The sequence below is a fragment of the Lagopus muta genome, chromosome 1, assembly GCF_023343835.1.
Source record: "Lagopus muta isolate bLagMut1 chromosome 1, bLagMut1 primary, whole genome shotgun sequence".
Lineage (NCBI taxonomy): Eukaryota > Metazoa > Chordata > Aves > Galliformes > Phasianidae > Lagopus > Lagopus muta.
In genome coordinates this window covers 84,789,083-84,811,917 of record NC_064433.1, presented here as the reverse complement: position 1 = coordinate 84,811,917, position 22,835 = coordinate 84,789,083, and the positions used below count along the sequence as shown (strand labels likewise).

General features: G+C 39.1%; 1 protein-coding gene across 1 annotated transcript; it reads right to left on the bottom strand.

Annotated features, from left to right (window-relative positions):
* Nucleotides 1-873: 873 nt before the first annotated feature.
* ADGRG7 (adhesion G protein-coupled receptor G7) lies at nucleotides 874-20,770 on the bottom strand. The gene is given in 15 exon segments (XM_048951230.1): nucleotides 874-1,098; nucleotides 2,528-2,684; nucleotides 3,476-3,594; nucleotides 3,596-3,638; nucleotides 4,688-4,769; nucleotides 5,883-6,041; nucleotides 7,284-7,399; nucleotides 7,482-7,598; nucleotides 8,352-8,443; nucleotides 9,175-9,330; nucleotides 11,883-11,991; nucleotides 12,797-12,929; nucleotides 16,700-16,807; nucleotides 19,825-19,971; nucleotides 20,692-20,770. Coding segments are annotated over 15 exon segments (1,842 nt in total).
* Between the last annotated feature and the right edge of the window lie 2,065 nt (nucleotides 20,771-22,835).

The window sequence follows — 22,835 nt, the reverse complement described above, 5'->3', positions numbered from 1 at the left end:
TTATTCCTCTGCCAAGCTCCCCATGTCACCAAAGGACAGACAGGCAGAAAGAAAGGTGCAGCCAAAAGCCAGTGTGGCTGAATGCTGGCTGAAGTACCCCAGCTAGTATCTAGCAATACCTGTATACTTCCAAAAGGGAATAGGTGTCCTAACGTAGGCAAATGCTGGGGTGATGTGAATAGGACCTAGGTTATATATTTATAAAGAATTTCTTTCCTAGCTTGTTTCTTCAAGTGCTTAACTTTTTTTCTTTTTAATTACCTTTATTTTCTCATAGGAAAACAGAATATTTTATCTAACTAGTATTTAAATTGAAGAAGTTCTTGTTGCAAAATTTTAAAATATTCTAAGATACAGATTTTCTTCTGTAAAAACAGTTGTAAATTCAACATTTTATGGACATAGTGCATATAGTTTGGACTCAGAACCAGTAAGAAATGTGCATTTGATTTACCTTCTGGTAAAGGTAAATTAATTTTTTAATTAAATTAAAATTGTTCGTACAAAAGGGAGAGAAGAACTATGTTACATAGGCTAGGTAAACATGTTGAACTGGTCTGAGAAATGAAAAAGACATAAACAGAGCAATTTGTGTATGTCTGTACTGTAACACAAATCTATAATAGCCTCCTTTCAAAGAGCTTCCTCTGTTGCCTGCAGTGCAAGTGGTATCAAGATGTACCATTGTGTTACCTCTGCACAATAACACACATGGAGTTCTGCTTCTTACTCCTACTGTTCTTGTCTTAAAATCTATTCCAAGCTACCTGCAGTTGGAACAGTATGTTTGTCATTCAAGATACCAGTGAAATCTACATAAAGCAAGCCACGAAAAAAAAAAAGCAGAATTATATTTAATATATTTACAAGTTTCTAACAGCTGTTAGGGAGAGTGGACAAGGAAATATTTTCTGTGGAAATTTCAGATAACCTGAAAATTCCTTGGGAATGCTTTGCAGGCTGTGATTTTGAAACATGCTAAATTTCTGAATGCAGATAAATTTGTATCCCTGGTACCCTCAAAACAGAAAACACTTCAGAAACTTTTTTCTTGAAGATTGGTGATCTGAAAGTGTACAGAATACAAATCTGAAGTCCCTATGGAAAAAAAAAAAAACAAACGAAGCACATCATTGATAAAACTAGAAGACATTAGTTGGTATTTTTTGACCTGAAAAAAAATCTACAAAATAGTTTTCAGCAACCATTAACAATGACATTAATATTTTGAAATAAAATTATTTCTTTAACTGGGACAATGGTTTCATGTTACTACGAAATTGCAGCTATAGTTACCTCATTTGCACATTGTGAATTACTCCTATAGTGAATTCATAGTGAATTAGTTAATATGTCTTCTAATGATTGGAATGAATGTAAGATTTGCCTGACTCTTAAGCAATAAATATGACTGGTGTACCCTATCATCATTTTCAGCAGACATATGTGGAGGCAAAGCAGGACTGCAAAATTTCTGTTCTGAGTTCTCAAGAGAATCCTGAAGGGGAAGGAGGGAAAACAAACCAACAAAACCCTAATTCTTTGAAACAGATTTGTATTCTGTCTCTGTTCCTGATTTCAGTTTTAAATCACAGAATGATGTAATCATAGAGTCATAGAATGGTTTGGATTGGAAGGGACCTCAAGGATCATCAATTTCCAACTCACCTGCCACAGGCAGGGTTGTCAAACACTAGACCAAATACTTGATCACATTGTCCAAGGCTCCGTCCAACCTGGACTGGAACATCTCCAGGGATGGGGCATTCAGAACCTCTCTTGGCAGCCTGTTCCAGCACCTCACCACCCTCTCTGTGAAAAACTTCCTTTTGACATCTAATCTAAATTTTTCCCTCCTTTAGTTTAAAACCATTCCCTCTTGTCCTATTGCTATCTACCCATGTGAAAAATGTAAAAAAATCGCTGTATCCGTTAGTATAGTAATAATTGTATCAGGAACTTCTTGTAGGGAGAGTTGGCAGATCTGATCCCCACTGGTATGCAGAGTCTCAGTTTTCAGTAAATCAAGACAGTAAACAACTTTAGATTTAGGGGTGAAGGAACTGTGGGAATTGTCACATATGTCCAGTTAGCTGTTTTGCAGAAAATATTTACTAATATATTAATGAAGTATCCACTATTTCATGTACTTAATATGCCTTATATGAGTACAAAGCCAAGAATTCTTAAGGTCTGTGTTGCTCCCGGGGGAAAACAAGGTGGATGCTTTCCTGTAGGCTTTTATTCAGAATCTGTAAAAGTTCTGAAGGCATAAATCTCTAGTTACTTTCCTGGGATGCTTTTCCACAGCTGACAAGGAAGTTTTTTCCTGATATACACTCTGAATATCACATTGCTTTGGAGACCAGAAGCATAGCACCCCTGCCTAAAAAAAAATTCTGAATCTGTGTTCCACCAGGTCCTCCACTCTACCACCATTCATTCAACAAATGTATCAGAGATGTTTGTTGTTTGTTTTTTTTTCCAATGTCTAAATTGTTAGTCTCAGAATTGCCAGATACTTTACCTGTGTAGCATTAAAAATGCAGAACATATAGCTGAAAAAAAGATTCATTTCCTCATGTCTTATTAGCATGAGGTAGCCAATCATCCAGGTGATTCCAAGCATCACTACTATAGAGATAGTGGCAGTCATCTTTTTCATGAGTGAATCCTTTTTATTCCTAAAAAAACACGCACAAAAAAAATTCTCCATATAATTTAATCTCTTTTTGAGGTTAAGCTTTCTATTTTACTTACTAAGGGCTATATTGCAAGTATCTGTTACTCAGCTGAGTTGAGAACATATATCTTACTTTTGGTTGGGGTATCATCCAGGAAATAAATCGAGAATAAGAAATCTGCCCATGCTTGTATGAATAATCTGTCTTTGGAATATCTAGTGTGGCTGTATATTTCTTTGATTAAAATGTGAGGTTTACCAAGGCAGCATGAAACACTGAAAGTTAGCATGTTAGCTATGATAAGCTTTTTAGAATAACTTCACTCCTAATGTTCACAGTTTTCATTATAAGAATTAGCTGCCATTAAAATTTGGATATCCAGTATTTCTGAAGCCCATGAGGAGTCAGAGAGACGGTATTTTGGTCTACTCCAACTATTAAAATTGTCTGTTAAAGAAATGAAGTGCAAAGCTTTGTTGAATAGGTTAGTTCTTTGAGATTAGTGAACAGTAAAGCATAACCTTCACTGAAGCAAAGTTGAGTAGCATGGCAACCAAAACCAAAGTGGTGGTGGTTAGGGGGGAAGCCTGCAATGTGCTCATTTATGTAAATGAGAAAATCCTGACCCACTACAGCAGTGGAAATTATTCTCTAACTGCTTTAAGTGTGTATTGCTTTAAAACAAATTATTTTCTCAAAAATCTGACTTTGTAACAAGAAAGTCTGAGCTCTTAATAAGAGATTGAGGAATATATATCCTGAAAGAGCCGAGGAATTCTATGCCACCTCACCTTGTCAGGCTCTTGTTCTCATTCCATATTACAGAAACAATGATCTTGATGAAGATGATAATGTTAAAGAGGAGTATGAATGCTACTGGCAAAAGGAAGGACCAGAACATGGGTTTTTTTCATGCTGAAATTCTGATTTTGATCCAGGGCTGCAAGCCAGCAACTTTTAATACAAAGTGAGGCAGTTTCAAAAGATTTGTTAGGCACATTGTTCAATGCACCAAAACAAAACAAAACAGTTGGCTATTTTTCATCCTGAGGGACCCCTTTGGTCTTTCTAGCCCTAGCCTGTCTCTGAAAGGCGATCATTCCTCGACAACAGGGTTTTCAGACACGTTTCTTTGGGAAATGGCCAGTGATTTATCAAATAAACTGCAGAGGTAAATATTGCAAAGCGGCATATAGCTAACCAAATAGGTATCTGTCTGCCATATACAAGTTGAGAGTGAATATTATAATAAATCTGCAGAGCAAAAGGAAAAACTTTACGGACAAAGGTTAAAAGTGGGAGCAGATTCAGGAGGATGAGGTTACCCTTCAATCATATTTATTTCCTTTTTTTCGTTGACAAATAATTGCAAGCTAGATGTCAACACTCTCTATGTCAGTACAATGAGATGACCACCACAGAATCATAGAACAGCTTTGTCTAACCTTATATAATTATGTGGAAGGGTGTTTGTATTTCTGAAATGTGTTTTCTCTGTATCATACACTACCACCAAGGAGCACTGCAAGTCTATAGCCTGCTCTGGGGTGCTGGCATCCAGATGAATGCAGGTATGAAAAACACACGGTATTAAGGCATATAGTTACACCCAGCATAAAGATTTTAAATAAATCAAAGGACTACATTTAAGTACTGTAATGCAGTTATGCACTTAAACGAAGGTCTTCAATTTCAGCTTCTGTAAAACTGTCTACAACTCCCATTTAAAGCCACAGGAGATCTTGCAGGAGGATTCAGGGCAGATGTAAATCCAGCTTCCCACATTCTCAGTGAGAAAAAGCTGCAGTTCCTTACAATGAAAGTTAAGTTTGAGTGGAGAATTTTGCCTTTTTTTTTTTTTTTTTTTTTTTTTTTTTTTTTTTTTCAGTAGAGGCACTTAAATATACAAAATAATATACTAACAATAAACCTGGAATGGTATTAATAATAAGCCAACACATAACGTATACGATAGCAGGTATTGTAATGACACACAAACTTACAATTCTTCCTGTCAGTAGTTTAAAGCTTTCCCTTCTTCATAAGTAGCTCCAAGTGTTATTGCAACTACTACAGCAGGGACCCCTAATTAATAAGAGAGACACTGGTTTGCTATTGTTCAGTTGCACAGGTGTGCCTTATCTCTATTCTACATAAATAACTTCTTGCCTACCCCCTCCTTCAGCCCTGCTGTAGATCTTCCAGACTGCCAACTATTGGCTGTGCTCTCAAAGTCTGAAAAGCAGTGAGTCAGAATTGTGCTCTTTCAGAAGCGCAAATAGTATCAGGACAATGAAGAACTTAATGCTGGAGAACAGTGATGTGTTGCCAGGCAGCTTTCACTAAACGTTTTCTGACTTGCATGTGCAGTCCAAATTCTAGAAGTTTTAGAGAAATTATCTCTGCCTCCACCCAAATGCAAAAAATAATAATTAAAAAATCAGGCTCTGAGCTGCTTGGTAGATGCCACTGGAAACAACATGCTGAATACACAATGTGGAAATGGCAGGTAGTCTTGTGTACTGTATTATTTTTTACTTTATCTCCTGGGCATCTAACTGCATTCTTCAGTCCTCCAAATAGTTTCCTTTCAGCTTGCTGTGTTGATGCTAATTGGTATTACCTTTTTAAGAATGCACTCTTATTAATACATAATATTGTATTATTACATAATATTGATACATAACATTAGTATTATTAATATTAATTAATATATCTCAATATTATTACGTAATAATAATACATAATATGTAATAAATTATGTAAGTCAGCCCATGCTTTTGGATGCATGCAAGGCTCTGGTGGAGGTCATGAGGCATCTCAGAGAGAGCTCAGTGAAGCATTTGAGTCTATAAATGCAGTCACTGTATCTGAAAAAAAAATAAAAAATCCTGTAGTTGACAGAAACTGATTGTTGAATGCCTTGAGTATTGTGAAGATTTCTCCTACATGCAATAGACGTATGTTGCTGTGCTGGTGAATGAGCTCTTGTTTTCAGTGCTGTATCAAGACAGTGAAAACAAGCTTAGCTTATAGCAGTTGAGTAAACTGTAACAGGGGATTATTTATTAAACCATATTGTCTAAACCAGAGATTACAGTTCCTCACTACTGATCTGCTATGTTACACCTCTCTCTGTCTGTACTATGTACCTATACTTTGGTAAGAGTTGGAAGTATTTGCAACTTTAAATCTTACCCCATCCGATTGCTGACATGGTTACAATGAAATGTCCAGGAAAGGGTTTCATGGTTCTAAGCAGCATTAAGTATAGTTGTGCACAATTGAGAGCTGTCCAAATAAACATTGCCAACAAAAAGTAGTGCAGCAGGACAGCCACAACCATGCACCAGGCATCTATATAATTGATTGCATTCTTAGTTTTCTACATTTTTTTATCATGAAAGAGTAACATGATTTTATAGCTGTGTCACAATTGTGCATTTAATACTGAATAATTTATATATTTTTTAAAAGCTGTGAAATCAGTTGAACCCTCTTGAGAGAGATGTTACAGGCATTATGATAAAGACTGTACATGATCACACTGGTTTTCCACAGGATCATTGTCTACATCAGTGAGCAGAATGGATGGTGATCTGTTAATGAGCTCTTCCACATTTGTTTTATTCTCGTTGCTGTGTACGTGAGGCTACCTTTATCTCCTCGACTCTTTTCTAACTCAGATGAGAGGACTGCATTACTCATTTCCCTGTGGGTTGGTATATGAATGACGTTCAGCAATTTGATGTCTAAGTGATTAGCAAATTTCCCCTTCATTATACTCTTGTGTTATGATGTCTAATGTTACTGTCACTAAACAGAGAGATTAAGAACACGCCTGCTGGTTTCAGGTACTCAGTCTGAAACTCCTGCAGTTTTAGCACGACATAGTTGCAGCTGTACATAATCAGTGTTCTGCCAAATCATACACAACGAACAAAATTGGACATGCAGAAAACAATTGTCCTATAACTAGCAGACAGGTGTTGTGTGCCTGTTAAGAAGGGTAGGACTATAACTTGCCAGAGACTCCCACTGCAGGTTAACTCATCATTAACCCTTGCCAGCAGCTTCAGTGGAAAATGAGGAGCTATACCTTTACAAGCACTGCAGAGTGTACATAATGGGTATCTGGAAAAATCCTGCGTGCCTTTGAATACCATCACGACACACAGATGTGAGAACCTGACAGTAGTAATAATTTCAGTTGAAATGGCTGATGACTTTGTATTTCAGACCAGGTATGTATGTACTAGATTTTGAACTTTATGTCTGCAGAGATTTGGTCAAAGATTCATTATGTTCTGGATTTTTAGAAAACAAAAAAGTGGAAGGGGGTGGAGGGAGAAAACAAACATGAAAAGCTTTCTGGCCATTACAGGTACATCTGCATTAATCTATAAATAAGATCATCTAGCTCGTTTGACATGTGCGTTTTTGTGCCATTATATATGGTACCAACATACATTAAAACATTGTTAGAAAAAGTTTACATTCAGGTTCAGTTTTTTTTAAAGTTATTTCCAAAGCATGTTTTTTAGGGAATATTCATTCAAAAGGTACCAGGTTTAGGTTTCAGTAGCTGAAAGAACTTACTGTTACTTTTAATATTGAGCAGTATCTGGGCTTCAGTACTGAGTTCACTAGAAAGCCCAGGGACGTTTTCCTGTATGTCTAGTCTTGTTGATGGAAAATATGACAGGGTTGTATCTAGAAAAATTAACAACATCTGCATTAGAATTTATGGTACATACCTCCTTCTCCTTGTAAATCTAACAACGTGCCCAAGCTTACCTCTGTGCCAAAGACAGAACTGTAGAGGAGTTCAATTTCAGTGGAACAGACTGGACTGCAACATTGGGCTGAGTGACGTTGCCCATCAAAGAAAATTCTTCCATTGTTTTTGTGAGGCTGCAATACAATAATGAGCGGAAAAAAGTCACTTCTAGTTGTCACAAGCAGCCATAGGCTCAGCTCCCTATCTGATTTCATTGTCTGGCATGTCAGGTAGAGTGAAGAGGCTGTGCGTGTTCTCTCTAAGAACAAGGGAAATTCTGTACTTTTGAAGTCAACAGAAACATTGCTTTCTAACTTCAGGAGAAGCAGGATTCAGTCATACATGCACCTGGGAATGGGGGCAATGCGAAATCTGGCATACAGTCAAGTATGAAACAGCTTGTTAAGTAAGTCAGAAATTTCTAACAAGCGCAGGAAGTTTGTCCTTTGTGGAGAGGGTGTTGGTAGCTTTCTCTTTCCAGGAATTGCAATAATACTTCAGACTTCTGTGAAGTGCAGTGAAATAAAACGGAAATGTTTTTAAGTGGCAGAATACCAGCTAGTAGGTTAGTCCACCGTGTAAACCCCTATCTGTCCACAGGTAGTACTGTGAAACTTGAATAATTTGCCAAAACTGCTGATGACCAACCAACCAAATTGGAAAATTCCAAAAGTCTCCACTTCCCTGTCCCCATTCTTTATCCAAAGCAGGAAAAATCAGCCAAAACTGTTGGTGTAAATTTGCTGAACCAATCAAATTGTACACTGGAGTTGAACACTGAAGAAGCCTTGGTACCTTCATGATGATTTTCATTCTGAAACACAAGGGAAAATGCTGTTTGCTAGTTCTAATCAAAAAGGACAAAAAAGGGCAAAGGCTGAGGTTACCTTGCTGTAACATTGACGAGATTATTGTCATTGAATTCTGTTTTGTTGGCATCTAAGAGCTGACTTACTGTAGTTAAAACTGCCACAGATGCCTGAGTCAAGAAGAAAAAAAAAAAAAGAGTACTGTTCAAAAGAAATTAAAATAAAGAATCCCTTGCTATAGTGAGTGTCCAACTTTTTGCTTGCCTGAATCATACTGAATGAAGAGGAATTATCTTGGGCCACATATAAAAATATATACTAAAGTTAATGTATATAAATATAAAAACTTTTTCAAAATTTAAATTCTTTATTAAAACATTGAAAAGAAGAGAAATAAAAGCATAAAACAAGGAGGGGTCGGCATGTATGTGATCTACATAGTGCACTGGCAAAGTAAGAATGCAGTAGACATCTCTTGAAAATACAATGCTCCACATGCTGTGGAGTAAACAAAATAAAGGGTGTAACTAGAGAGAATATAAGCTTAGAGCCAATGGTTCACATGTACCACACTTTTATTAACTTAGACAGAAAAGATTAAATGATGAATTTAAACATCAAATGATGCTAGTATTAGAATTGCAGATATGGGCAAGTCCATATAACTGATAAAACCAAATTTACATTCTGCTTTGGGAACTGAAGCAGCAGTGAATCCACAAAAATGCACTCAGGGCCACTGGATCACTAAATGGCAAAATGGATGCATTCGGTTGCGTTGTTATGTAAAGTTAATTGGAAGCACACTGGAGAGAGTTCCTTGTGCTGACGGAGGAGAGAGAGAATCCATATCCCAAATATTAAGCCATTAAAAACTTTTTTCTGTCCTATTAATGCTCACCTGAGTATCTTCTGAAACATTTGATTTTCTTAGAATCTGCACTGCAATATTCGCAGCAGCAGAGATGTCCTGCGTTGTCAGTCGACTGGGAATGGAGGTAAGGATCTGAGGATTACTTGCAATTGCTGAAACACTGCTGGTGTCTGCAGTTTCCACCTGCCAGGGAAACGCCATTCAGCAGAAAGAAAATAATAAAAGGAAAAAAGAATCACCTTTTTCATAATATTCTTACATAAAATCAAATTATACATGTAGAAAAAGGGGAGTCTGATGATGTCTTTCTCCACTTCTTCCTAGCAGGTGACTGCAGGCAGTAATAAGGCCTCCTTGAGCATCTGAGTTTGCAAACTTCTGTCTGCCTTTCACTATCCCTTGAACAACCAGAACTGGATTTTTTGAAAAGCCACCTGAAGAACTAAGAAATGTTATTCAGAATAGCAGTGCATCTTAGCACAGCACTAATAAGCTGCACTGAGGACATAGTCCTCACTTCAGCACGTTGTAGGGCATTGAATTGGCATAAACATAAAAAAGGAAAAGATATTCCAGCGCTGGGGGTAATAACAAGAATTTTTAGAAGCTCTGGATGGATCTGGATGGAATCAGTTAGTCACTTTAATGTGCAGGGCATAAATATCTGTAATATCTCAGGCATGCAAACATACACACACAAAATAAGGCACTATCTGTACATTACATGAAGGCATAGCTGGGTGACAATAAGACTTAAGGGTGTGGAGAAGGTGCTAATCATCAGAAGAGTATTTTTCATAGGTTATGGAGATTGACAGTGCACCAAGTCATCCCTTTTTTAAACCGCTAAAAGCTGTCAAAAACAAGTTCAATTAAATCATGCAAATTTGAAGAGTTTCTACAGCTCAGAGTGGTAGGAAAGAAAGGTTAATGTGTTGCATAGGGAGGAAAGACTTCTTTATCTATAATTACCAGGGATTTACTATTGATACTTGATAACATCAGGATGTGCACCATGTACGTTGTGAACACGTATGCCACTGTTCTGAATTGTAGCATCACTTTGTATTCATGCTAAATATTTGCACTGGCAGGAATAAAACCCTTTTAAATCCGGCCTGTGGATCACCAGGATAAACGTCTCTGACTCCTAGCATGCTATCTTCAGAACCTGGGCTGGTCTAGGTTCACTAGATGGCAGTACAACACAAAAAAAATCATAACAAAACTCAAAATCGCTGATAGCAGCAGAACAATTTTATTTTTGCAACCAAACACATACCTGTATCTTATTAGTATTATAAACAGCTGCTACTAATATACAAATATGTTGCTTCCCAGATAGGCTATGGAGTCTCCTTCTCTGTAGATATTCAAGAAGCTTTCCTGTGTGACTTTCTGTAGGGAATCTGCTTTAGCAGGGCATTGGACTTGATCTCCAGAAGACCCTTTCAACCCCTACAGTTCTATGGTTCTATGATTCCATGATTCTGTGATATTATTATGGAGAAGATTTTACTTGTGATCCATTTAATGAAAGTTATACACTGGGAAATTATCTTAGTCTCAAGGATTCAAGAAAAAAAAAAAAAAAAAAAGTCTACTGAATAATCAGCTCTCCTAGAACTGTAGCTGGTCTCTTTTTCTTTTTCCTTTTTCCTTTTTCAGTTGGAACTTGTAATAGGGAATAGAAGAGTAGAAGCAGAAGAGGAGCAGTTGCCGATTGTAACATGCATAATTGTGTTCAGTGCCCTATGTTTTGGGGTATGGTAGAGCTAAGCCTTAAAACAAAGCATAAGGGTTTATGGTTTTATCATGAGCAGCTTATCATTCATCGAGTTATTGAGGGACAAGAGTGTTTCATCCATGCTCAACTTTTCATGGGATTGAATGGAGATGCTTTGCTCTTAATGAAGAAAGGCTGAGTGAACTGGGTCTGTTCAGCCTTGAGAAAAGAAGACTGAGAGGGGACCTGATCCAGGTCTATAAATATCTAAGGTGTGGGGGGCAGAGAGGCGAGGCCGGACTGTTTTCAGTGGTGAGTGGAGACAGGACAAGGGGAAATGGCCGGAAACTGCCACATAAATGTGTGCAAGAACTTCTTTACAGTGAGGTGACGGAGCACTGGAACAGGCTGCCCAGGGAGGTGGTGGAGTCTCCTTCTCTGGAGATGTTCAAGACCTGCCTGGATGCCTACCTGTGCGACCTACTGTAGGGAACCTGCTTTGGCAGGGGGGTTGGACTCAATGATCTCTGAAGGTCCCTTCCAACCCCTACAATTCTGTGTGATTCTGTGTGATTCTGTGTAATCCTTCCTAACAGTGTTAGCACCACTGTGTTCTCTCCCACTAGCCTTCTTGAAATCCCTTCCAGTTTCTCCTTAGTTCAATATCCTGGGTCAGCTTTGCTTCTACACTGAGGTGTTTGCTGTGAAATGGGAACCTGAGGGAGGAACTTCCAGGCTGGTTAGGTAATACAAAATGGGATGCTGTGTTCAGGCAAAACCAAGCAAAATTAAACAATCACAGTTGGAAAAATGCCATTTGCAAAAACAGACACTTCCCAAGAATTCCTCTGCAAATACGTTCATGGTTGGTTTTTCTTTCTGTAAAGTTTTAAAAAATGTAACACAAATACACAATCCCTGCTCAAGTACCTATTGCATTTTTTTAACATGATGCTGCACAATCTCTGCTGCTCTTTAAAGAGCATGCTAAGATACAATTGAAGATTACCTGTAATGCTAAAGAGTCCAGATTTTCATTAAAATTCAGAATTCTGCGAGTCTCTAAAACTGGAATTATTCCCTTTCTGGAACACAGCCAGACTGCAATTGAAGAGTTAACCTGTAATTTTGTGAAAAACATTAAGATATGCATTTTGTACATAAGTGTTTGCTTACATGCACATGACTTCATTGGGAATTGAAATTGTACAGTGGGTGTGACTGTGTATCTGGTGTTATTTGCTGTTTGCTTATAAAACATTTATCTCTTGGGATTACAAGTGCCCATCAATCATTGTTCTTTTTCAGACACGTTTTGCACTCAGACAAGAACTTGTCAGAGTTGCCAAAAATACTCTTGCCAGATTCAGATAGGTATTAATATGCTAGAACTATAGAAACATGTCTTTTAAATCAGAGACAGAAATCAACATTAAACCATCTGAAAAACATACTCCAAATACCACACACACACACAAAAAAAAGGTCTTGTGGAGATCCATGCAATAGGTGCTCCTCTGAAAGGTCTTGAAAGCTGGTATATGCTACTGCAGTACTCTGTACTTTCCAGATCTCTTCTGTGAGAAGCCCAAATCTTGCTTTTTTTCCTGATTGAAGTGATACCACAATGTAACCACAGTTCATGGAAAGTGTCCTGAATCCTAATGTTAAGTAGTAAGTTATATCAAACAGTTGTTCTTTAGTGACATGAACTGACTCTCAGCCAGTTTCTGAACAGGTATGTGTATCATATCAATTACATTTGAGGCAGAAGACTGTGTGGATAGATTTATGTTCCTGCTGCCTGAGCTCTGCTTTAAGCAAAGAGCTCTGATCTCTGATCTACTGAGCTTATATCTTTCACAAACCTTACATTTGCCTTTGGGAAGTGAAAGAAAGTGAAAGAAGTGAAAGAAACACATACCATTCACAGTGTTAGGTTCACACTTCTCTTTGGAGCTGCTGTATTTACCTACAAAAATCCTTTCAAAAGTAAGGTTTTTTACAATGTTTTCAGAAGCATTCACTGTGTAAATGCTGTCTTCACAAAAGTTAACTGTACAGAAAGAAAAAAAACATACTCTGATCAAACATTTTTAATAGATGGAGCAATTTTCAAAAATAAAATGTTATACATTTTATTATGTATATTATGTCCGTGTATAAAATATTATACATGAACAATAGAAACTCACTGAATCTTTGGCCTGAAAGGAAATAAATGTCTGTTAAATCAGTTAGATAAATGTTACCTAAAACTAAACTGCTGTAAGAGATCTTGAAGTCACCAAAGACATAAAAGCCCATAACTTTTACTACCTGCACTATTTTCACTGCCTCAGTCCTGGTATATTTGAAAAAGTTGATAAAGCTTCACTCTCAGAATCTTGCTACCTAGGCATTAATTAGATCTCTAACTTAATGCCACAACACACAGCAGAGGAGGGGACAAAAATCCAAATTTACTGCGAATGAGACTCCAACAGTTAATGGAGTTTCAGTCTTAAAACAGTTTCAGTCTTTGGTGACTGAAATATGATGTCTTAGACATGGTTGCTGGAATGGGAGGTGGAAGTTCAAGAAGGCTCCCTCATGTCACCCCAAACCCCACACTTTTGCCAAATGCCTCACATTGGTGCTTCTACAGGCAGGATGGTGAACTTAGTAGATGTGTGGCCTGACCCAGTATGGCAGCCCATTGCATCCTAATTTCATGCCACACTGCTAGAACAATGCAAATTGACCTTGCGATGTTGCAAATGCTTGAAAATATACTACAGCATGGTCTTAGGATTTGCAGCATCTTGTACTTGCTAACTTTTGTTAATTGAGAGCACATTTCAGGTGATTGTCTCCCATTAGCAGATATTAGACAAAGAGTATTTATGGTCCTGAGAGGGTTTGGGAGACTTGGAGCCCCTCTCCATGTTCTGGCACTCATTTCTTTGCTAAATCACATAACTTTTTGTGAATCTTATTTTCTATAGGTTCTGCATTTCCTCAACCAGCATTCTCCTTGTCTATACTCATGTCCCAAGTGCAGAGATCAGCATTTGCCTTTGCTGGCTATTATGAGGTTTTCACTGGACTGATCCTCAGATTTCTCAAGGCTCTTCTTTATTGAGGTGAGAGCTAAATGGCCTTAATTTGCAGCAAGGGAGGCTTGCATTGGGTATTAGAAAAAATTCCATCTCAGAATGAGTGGTGAGCTGTTAGAACAAGCTGCCCAGGTAAGTGGTGGAGTCACCATCCCTGGAGGGTTTCAAGAAAATGGTAGATGTGGCACTGAGGACATGGTTAGGGGGCATATGGTGCTGACAGGTTGGCTGGACTAGATGATTCAGTGATTTTTTCCAACCTTAACTACTTTATGATTTTATGAGACTACCATTAAGTGTGTCAACAATACCTCCACATCATTGCAAGTTTAATATTGCTCATGGATTTGCTGAGAGGGCATTCCGTGCTATTATTCAGATTGTTTATGAAGATACTGGGCAAAGCTGGCCCTAGAATTGACCAGCAGGTTGCCTTAATTTTCCTGTATGTCAGTCAAGCCATTGATACTACACTTTGAGCTCAGCCATTTAGTTTATTTCACCCCAGCAAATGGTCCATTCACCCAACTTGTACATTATCGCTTCCCAAATGAGAATGCTGAGGGAGGTAGTATCAGAGGCCTCACTGAACACAAGATGTCTTATATCTCTCACTCTGTTGTTTGCAAAGCCAATTATTTTCTACAAAAGGTAGTCAGGTTGCTCAAGCTTGAATTGTAAAATCAAACTGACTATTCCTAATAATTCTCATCTTTCATGTGCATGAAAATAGACTCCAAGAGAATGCAATCCAGAATCTTCTATGTTCTGGTGAAACTGACTGGCTTATGGCTTCCAGAGTTCTGTTTCTTTAAGGATGGGCATAATGTTGATTGTTTTTCAGTTTTCTGTAGCCTCTCCTATGTGCCATGGTTTTTCACACGTGACAGCAGCCCCACAGTGACATTAGCTAGGTCTTGTGGCACTCTTGCATGAATCCTGTCTATACCGATGCATTTGAATACTTTTGTGGTGATGCTGCCTTCCTTCTGACAATGAAACCCAGGAATGTGTTGCTACATTCGTGCATAAATGCATATACATTCATAGATGAACACCTATTTAAGATTTATCTTGTGTCATTTCAGCTATTCAGGTCTGAATGTGTTTTGGCTGGTTTGTATATGTACTTACACTACTTAGTCTTTGAATTACAGGAAAGAGTTTATCTGAAATAAAACTATTCGGTGATTTTTTTTCCCCACTGATGCAAATCTCAAATTACTGCAAATATTCTGAATTTATAAGTAAGGTTGGTCCAGAACTAAATACAAAAATGAGCAAACAAACAAACAAAGTAGGAAGAAAAGCAGGCTCTTTGGTATGACCTGTGACAAAAAGAGCCAAGGTACGTACGAAAGAAATTAAATATGAACCAAGATGAATATTTCCATTAGGACAAATGTAATTGGTTTACAAAAGTTTTTTCGCCCCATGTTCTCTGCTTTTTCCTTCTGGCAATAAATCATCACCTACCCAGCCCCACCATTTCTCCTTTCAACTTCCTTAACGCCCTTTGTGCTGTTTTTCCACACTCTCGATGCTCCATTGGGCCCCCATTCCTCACTGTTATGTCCTACATTCATCTTTTGATTTCCAGTACATATAATACACATCTTAATTTTGTCAGTTGCTAGAGAGGAGGCAAATGTCATGGATAGTTGGGAGTGGCTAGGAAGGACTGACCAGCTCATTGGCAAGTTGAATTTGTCAGGAAGGGAGAATAACAGACAGATGGGCACTATAAACTTTTACAATGTACAGTAAATCAAATACAGAATACCCATACCCAGGAGTGGACATAGGAAATTAGAATTAACATCATGATTTGTTTCCAGTGCTGAAATTCCAGATGATTTCTCTGAACTATTTTGCTCAAACATTCCAATGCATCATGAACCCATCCAACCCACCATTGTTTGCTGGCTGCTCTACCCAGTTCATCACAAGGAAGCAGTATGGCAGACCTGAAGTTTCTGTCTACCTAGCAACCTCACCAAGAATATTTTCCTGGATAAGCCACAGACCTTGCAGCATCCATCTGAAAAATAGAGTGAGTTCATTTGACAAAGGTACAGCTGCACAGCTAGCTATGTGGCAGCCTATCTGCATGTCAGAGTGGTCACACTGCAGGTTGTTACTTCCAAAAGTGTGTGCTGGCTAGTCTTACCAGCCCTGGTGATCATCTGGGAGCACCCCCTCCATTTACACCAGCGCAGAAATGCTATGCTATGGCGAAGAAGCCTGAAATGGGAGGCAGCCAGGCCAGTGCTACACCAGGTGTCAGAAATCTAACTCACCCAAAACTTGTGGCTGTGGTAGCAGGAACTAAGGAGACTGCAGTCCCCTCAGTAGTGCAGAGCTGAATAGCGCCCTCTTGGCACCAGCAAATCCAGAGAGAGGAATACTGGCCCCTGAGATCTGACTCAGATTTTCAAGTCACTGTGATGTTGAAACAGAGGAATTCAAACAAAGGCCAAATTGGCTAGAAATAAACCACAGACAGCTGAAACCCTTAATATCTTCCCCAGATATATTACTCATTCAAAAGAGTGACAGAAGTGGGTGAAATATACAGCCTCACCGAGCAAGACGAACCACATCACTGCTTGAACGCTTGACCCTGCTGAGCAGTGATGAGGAGACAGGAGAGGAGTCATCAGCTTCCCAAAGCAGAGGGAACTACAGACATAGCACCATTTGCTGGTGCTGCCTTGCTTTTACTGACCTATATCACAAAATTGTCCAACCCACTCGTTAGGGCACACACAGGCTCTATCTTGGCAGAATCCACCATTGAGGCAGAAGCAAGGAGGTACCACAGGTCCTGTAGTTTCTGTGTAAATAAATTATCAAGATGTAGGTAACATAAGTAAACGTAAAGTATACATGCATATGAATAATTTGATGAGAGGAAGAAACAAATAAGATGCTGATTTATTTGGATCTTCATCTAAAAAATGTTTCATTCTGTGATCCACAGGCTAGCACATACTCAGCCACTAGTTCATCCTTATCCCCAGTAACAATGCTGTGAAAGTGTAGTCAAAAGTTTCAGCAATTAATCTGCATTCACACAAAGACATAGGCAGAAGCTGTTCTGTGTAGCTGCCAGAAGAGCAGGAACAGTATGGGCTTCCAGTCTGCAAGAAGCTCAAGCTGTTGAATATGTGAAAAGCCCAAATTGCTTCTGCAGGATTTCACAGGAATAAGGGGGCAAAAAGAGGACCACAGATTCCCCTGACTCAAACTGGTAACAAGAAGAGGATAATCAGACATCCAAGAATCACAGAGAGATATTCTAATTTAGGCCAGAAGCTATGGGATAACACAGATGAAAATCCATGCTCTGGTCTCAGCCATAGCTTCTATTCATACTCCAGGACAGGTGCCAATTTTCATTCTGTCTTTTGGCAAGAATAGAGGGCTTTGTCTGAAGTAATCATTGCACTGGCTGCTGCTGCTTCAAGAAACAAAAAAAACAGCATATATGCAATAGCAGTGAAATTGCTGATCTCAGAAACTTCTGCATATGCCATGATATTGGCAGTGTTCAACAAGCTCTGAAAAAAATGTAGGTTTCTCAAAAAAAGACACTGGAAAATCTTTAATGACTAAGGAGTGTTCTGCAACAGAAAGTGCAGTAGAGAAGTCATTGGTGGATCTCAAGCTTTGAGAGATGGCTTGACGACATGGGGAATTCTGCATGAACCAAGACTTCCTCTCAGTTCATCTCACTCAGTCCAGAAGTGGAGGGTGGAGTTTGGAGTCCATCTGTAACATTCACAGTGAACACAGTGCTCTGAGGCACTTTATTCCTTGAAATTATACAGAAAGATGAAGCTGAGGCCTACCAATGGATATGACATTTTAGTGTCTGTATTTTGAGATGCTGGCAAAGGGAATAAAGCCAGAAAATGTAAAAGTTAATAGTGCCGTCAGGAACACGTGTGCTATTGTATATTCCTCATTCCTCACTAAGACTGCTTAATTTCTTACATTTTAATGGGATTCATATAATTGGAAAATTATTGCAAAATACAGAGGATCTGCCACATGGCTGGGGTAATTTAGTTCTTGGCAAGCATTGCTCAACTCTTTCTCATGTTGCTGCTATTTAGTATTTGTATTTCCGTCTGCCTCAGCTATGTTTCAGCCAGATGTCTATGATGCTAGTGGAATAACATCTATGGACAGCTAGGTAATGTCTCCACCAGCCATCAGTTGTCCAAAACAAATGGTTTCTCCACTGGAAATCTTACAAAAAAGGAAGGGAAACTCATGCAGCAGTTGAGAGCTTGATGGCCCCACCTCAGCATTTGCAGAGAAGGGCTCTGTGAGCTCAAATTGGGTCGATGTTTGAACTGCTCATGCTCCATTACTCTTTTCTGGGGCAACATAGCAGAGAAAGAGCAGGCCTTACAGTGGGATCCCTTTAGGCCTGGGAGCTTGCAAAATACTTAGGAATCTGTAGCACAGCCCCAGGCCTCCGTTTTATTTGGTGAACTTGTGCCTGAAGTAAACATGGTATACAGAATCCTTAAAAACAAAGCTGCAGGAGTGCTGCCTTGCAAATGCATCAGATTCTGGGCTGTCTACAGGAGAATAGGGGAAGGTGATTAATCAGGGCAGCCTTGGGCTGGAAGCACTGATGGTGGTACTTCTACAGTCAACAAGGCTATCAGAATCTAACTTTCATAACTACCCTTCACACAGTAAAACTCTTGGCCTAAATAATAGTGGCATTGGCTTAAAAATGTAGGGTTCTTCTGTTTTTATTTTGAGTTTCAGAAAACATATTCTTTTTATTTGTCTTTGGCTTTTAAGTTTTGCAGAAATTAATCACTGCAAGAATCACACTGATTTTGACTGTATATATATTTAAATCAAAACTAAGATTGTTGCATCATACTATGTCATCAAGACCTTTTTATTTTGTCATGTTTTGTTCTTAAACCAAACATCCTGGGAACTGTTAAGGCTGATACTTGCAGTTTAAGTTTGGAGAAAGAAGAAACACTACTCCATCTATGCACAGCAAGTGCTGCATCATGTGGACATGAAGATATCCTCCATCCTTGAAGCAACTGCAGTTTACAAATTAAGCAATTAATATTTACTTCTGTGTCATTTTGTGTGTTTAAGTGTGTTCCCTCCCTGCAAACATCTGATAAATCACCTGAAGCAAATATAACCTCATGAGAATGTAAACTTTTCTCTATTCCTCCTCTCAGCCTCCAGTTACATCTGAATTTTTGCTGAGCAAGCAGCAAGGAATAGCTGATTCTTTCTATGAACTATATTTCTGTATGTCTATGCATGAATTTGTATCATATCAATTTATTGAATATTCTGCAGAAAGGAAACCCTGGCAAATTTTCTGCTTCAAGTTCATACAAGGAACTTTTCAGAGAGTACAGTGACCTGATTTTCAGATGTAGAATATGCAAATTGGTGTTTCCTACATTCCTTCCGCCAAGTCTTCTATAATGCAAATTGTAATAACGTCATGGACAGGTGCTATACAACACGTTTTGTTTATATGGTGTTCCTTATCTTGTAAAGCTACCTTGTAAAGATAGTAACATTTCAAAGCATGATTTACCAGCCTAGAAAGAGATTTGTTTCTACCTTTTGGAAAGTAAATCAGATTTCTACCAAAAGAGTGAAAAACATTCAAGACAATTCTTCAAAGCTGTGTCAGAGAATTAATTGAAGAAGACAGACATTTCCACCTAAAATGCCCAGGGCAGGGATGAAGCTAATAGTAATCATGTATAAGCACTTCAGAAAAAGCAAAAGAAAACAGAGACCTTGGATACAGCTCAAATGGTGCAGAACTGTATTTCTTACCTTTGTGAAACCTGACGACAAGCTGCCAAATGCACAGGGAACAGAGGGTCACAGTCACTGCACAGCAAGCAGTCCCAAGTAACACTCTCTCCCAGTGGAGTGAAGCAGTGGAGTGAAGGCATGTTGCGGTGCCAAATGTCTGCTCTGCTATAAAATTATATTATACATCCGTAACCATGATGGATAAACCATTAACTGCTACTTATCTACCGCTAGCACTTTAACCTTTTTGGTTCCATTTAGGGAAGAAAAAAAAAAGCACAAAACCACACATATTTGTAGAGAAGTAGCACATCATTATTTAAAACATTTTTCACACCACAAAATATCTCACTTATCAAGACATTATATCTCAAGTATTCTTGTTGCTTGGAGCAGGTACCCAGCTATGCTTGTACTAACAAAGCCAGAGCCCATTTAATGTGTGTGTCAAGCCCACAGCCATGCTGGTGGACTTCTCACTCCCAGCACAGTACAGCATCCCAGTACACATCAACAGGGTTTCTGGTCCCCAAACCAGACCTGCCCAAGGTCCCAGGACGCTGTCTGGCATGGCTGTACATGTACTGGTCAGGGTGTTAACACCAGAGGCCTGTCAGGGCCACTACCAGAGTGCTAATAGCAGGGAAGCCAGGGGTCTGAGGAGGGAGGCTAGAGAGATAGAGGAGGAGGTCTTCCCCTGGTGAGAGGAAATGGAGATGGAAACACTTTATTATAAGTGTTTATAATAAACACTTTATGATAAGACTTTATTAGGGCTGGCCAACAACAGGCCTTGGTGTTTAATTTCAGGAGCATAAATGGCACCTCCATGCCATGTAATTGGGACAGGTGGTGAAGAAGGGACTACTCAACAGCTGCCCCTACCTCTGCCCAGGCTGGTAGCTGCAAACCACTGCACAAGGCCTGTGCCCATCTGACAGGGGGTGAGGCCCTGGCACACCATAATGCAAACACCAACAGCTAAATAAGAGGAATATAGAATCATAGAATCTTTTGAATTGGAAGGGACTATTAGTGGTCATCTAGTACAACTCCCCTGCAAGGAACAGGGACACCTACAGCTACAGCAGGTTGCTCAGAGCCCAGTCCACACTGGTCTTGAGTGTCTTCAGTGATGGGGCATCTATCATCTCTCTGGACAACCTGTGCTAGTGCTCCGTAACTGCTCTTAACACACACACACACACACACACACACACAAACAAACAAACAAACAAACAAACAGAAAAACCTTTCTCCTTATATCCAGACTAAATCTCCCCTCTTTCAGTTTGAAACTATTTCCTCTTGTCCTGTTGGAACAGATCCTGCTAAAGAGTCTGCTCCCTTCTTTTTTATAGCCTCCCTTTGCATACTGAAAGGTCTCTGTCAGGTCTTCCCAGAGTCTTCTACTCTCCAGTCTGACCAACCCCAGTTCTCTCAGCCTGTCCTTGTAGGAGATGTATTCCATCCCTTGGATCATTTATGTAGCCCTCCTCAGGATGCGTTTCAACAGGTCTACGTCTCCCCTGTACTGAGAACTACACAACTGGATGCAGCACTCCAGGTGAATAGAGGGGCATGTGGGTAGTAACCTCTCACTTCCCCCCATCTGAAATGGAGGTGTCATCTACCTTATTCTTGAAGGGATTCCAGGTGCAAACCATGGTGTCCCTAGGGGAGAGCCTCACTGCATCATCTCTGTGCATCTCCTCCATTAAATGTGGTCAGTGAGCAGGCACTGAAGCAACAGGGAATAGATATCCGCGTCTTTGGGCTCACAAGATATCTGTCTCATTCAGATAGAATGAGGAAGGGAAAGAAAACACTGGAAAAACATACACAAAAAATGTGAAGAAGAAAATTTACAACTCAAGAACTGCTAAAATCAAAACTCTCTTCATGCTACCATGTCTCCTACTGACAAATTTAAAAGTAGGACATTAATGTCACTGTCAAAAAGAAGAGGCAAGCAGAGCTATTTCAAAGAAATGATTCAGAATAAAGACTGACATTTTTTCATTGGTAACCGGTGAATGAGTCCTTGGTACACGAGCAGGAACAGTGCCCTTCTTTTATATGGTGCTCTTCCTCAGCAGCTTTTAGGAAGGGGGCTTGTTAGGCTTCTTTACTTGCAGAAGCACTTTCATCCCAAATTTAGAAACAGGTCTCAAAAAAAGGACTCGTGTAGAGCCAGTGAGAGCAAGGCAGACATAAATAGACAGGACATTCTGGGGGGAAACCGAGCCACAGAATAGTCCAACATGGATTTAAGCTATATTCAGTATAGACCCAACTGTGAGGATTGTTATTAAAAGCATACTCAGCTCCCACATCTAGTGTCCTTTGCTCTTAGAAGTGCTTCTGTGTGATAGCAAGGGCCTTGTGTACTCACAGGGATAGCAAAGCAGGAAAGAAATAAAAACTAAATTCCATGTTTACTAATGCCGCCCTTACTTTTCAGTGAAAATGTCATCCCTCCTTCATTCCTTTACATATGTGGCATCACTGTATGTCTTTGAGTGAGATGTTGGTCTCTACCGTGATTCCAAAATTTTGGCCTACAGTCTCAGGTTGCAAATGAAGATAGTTTGTCAGGTGGGAAGTGGCAGAAGAACTATAGGCTGAAAGAACTGGGAGCTTCTAACTTCACCAGAGCTCTTTATATATGCCTTAATAATCAAACAATAATGGCATACGGAAACAGATGGCAAAATTTAAACAAAAATACATCCTAGAGGATAGTACATTTTATTTATGAAAATAGTAAACTTCTTTTATATGATCAAACTGAAAGAAAACCTTAATACTTGCAAGTTTGTATGTGACACAGCTGTGGGAAGACAGAACTATTCTTGAGTGACTAGATGAGTTTCTTCTGCTTCTCTCCATTTCCTTTGAGACTTAATTGAAGCCAGATGTTTCTTATTGCCTTTCTATTTTTTGTTTTCAAGCCCAAATAAAGTGCAGTGCCAGCAGTAAACACCGTCTTTGACATTTGTTCATGTGTCAACTACATCTGGTTGAAT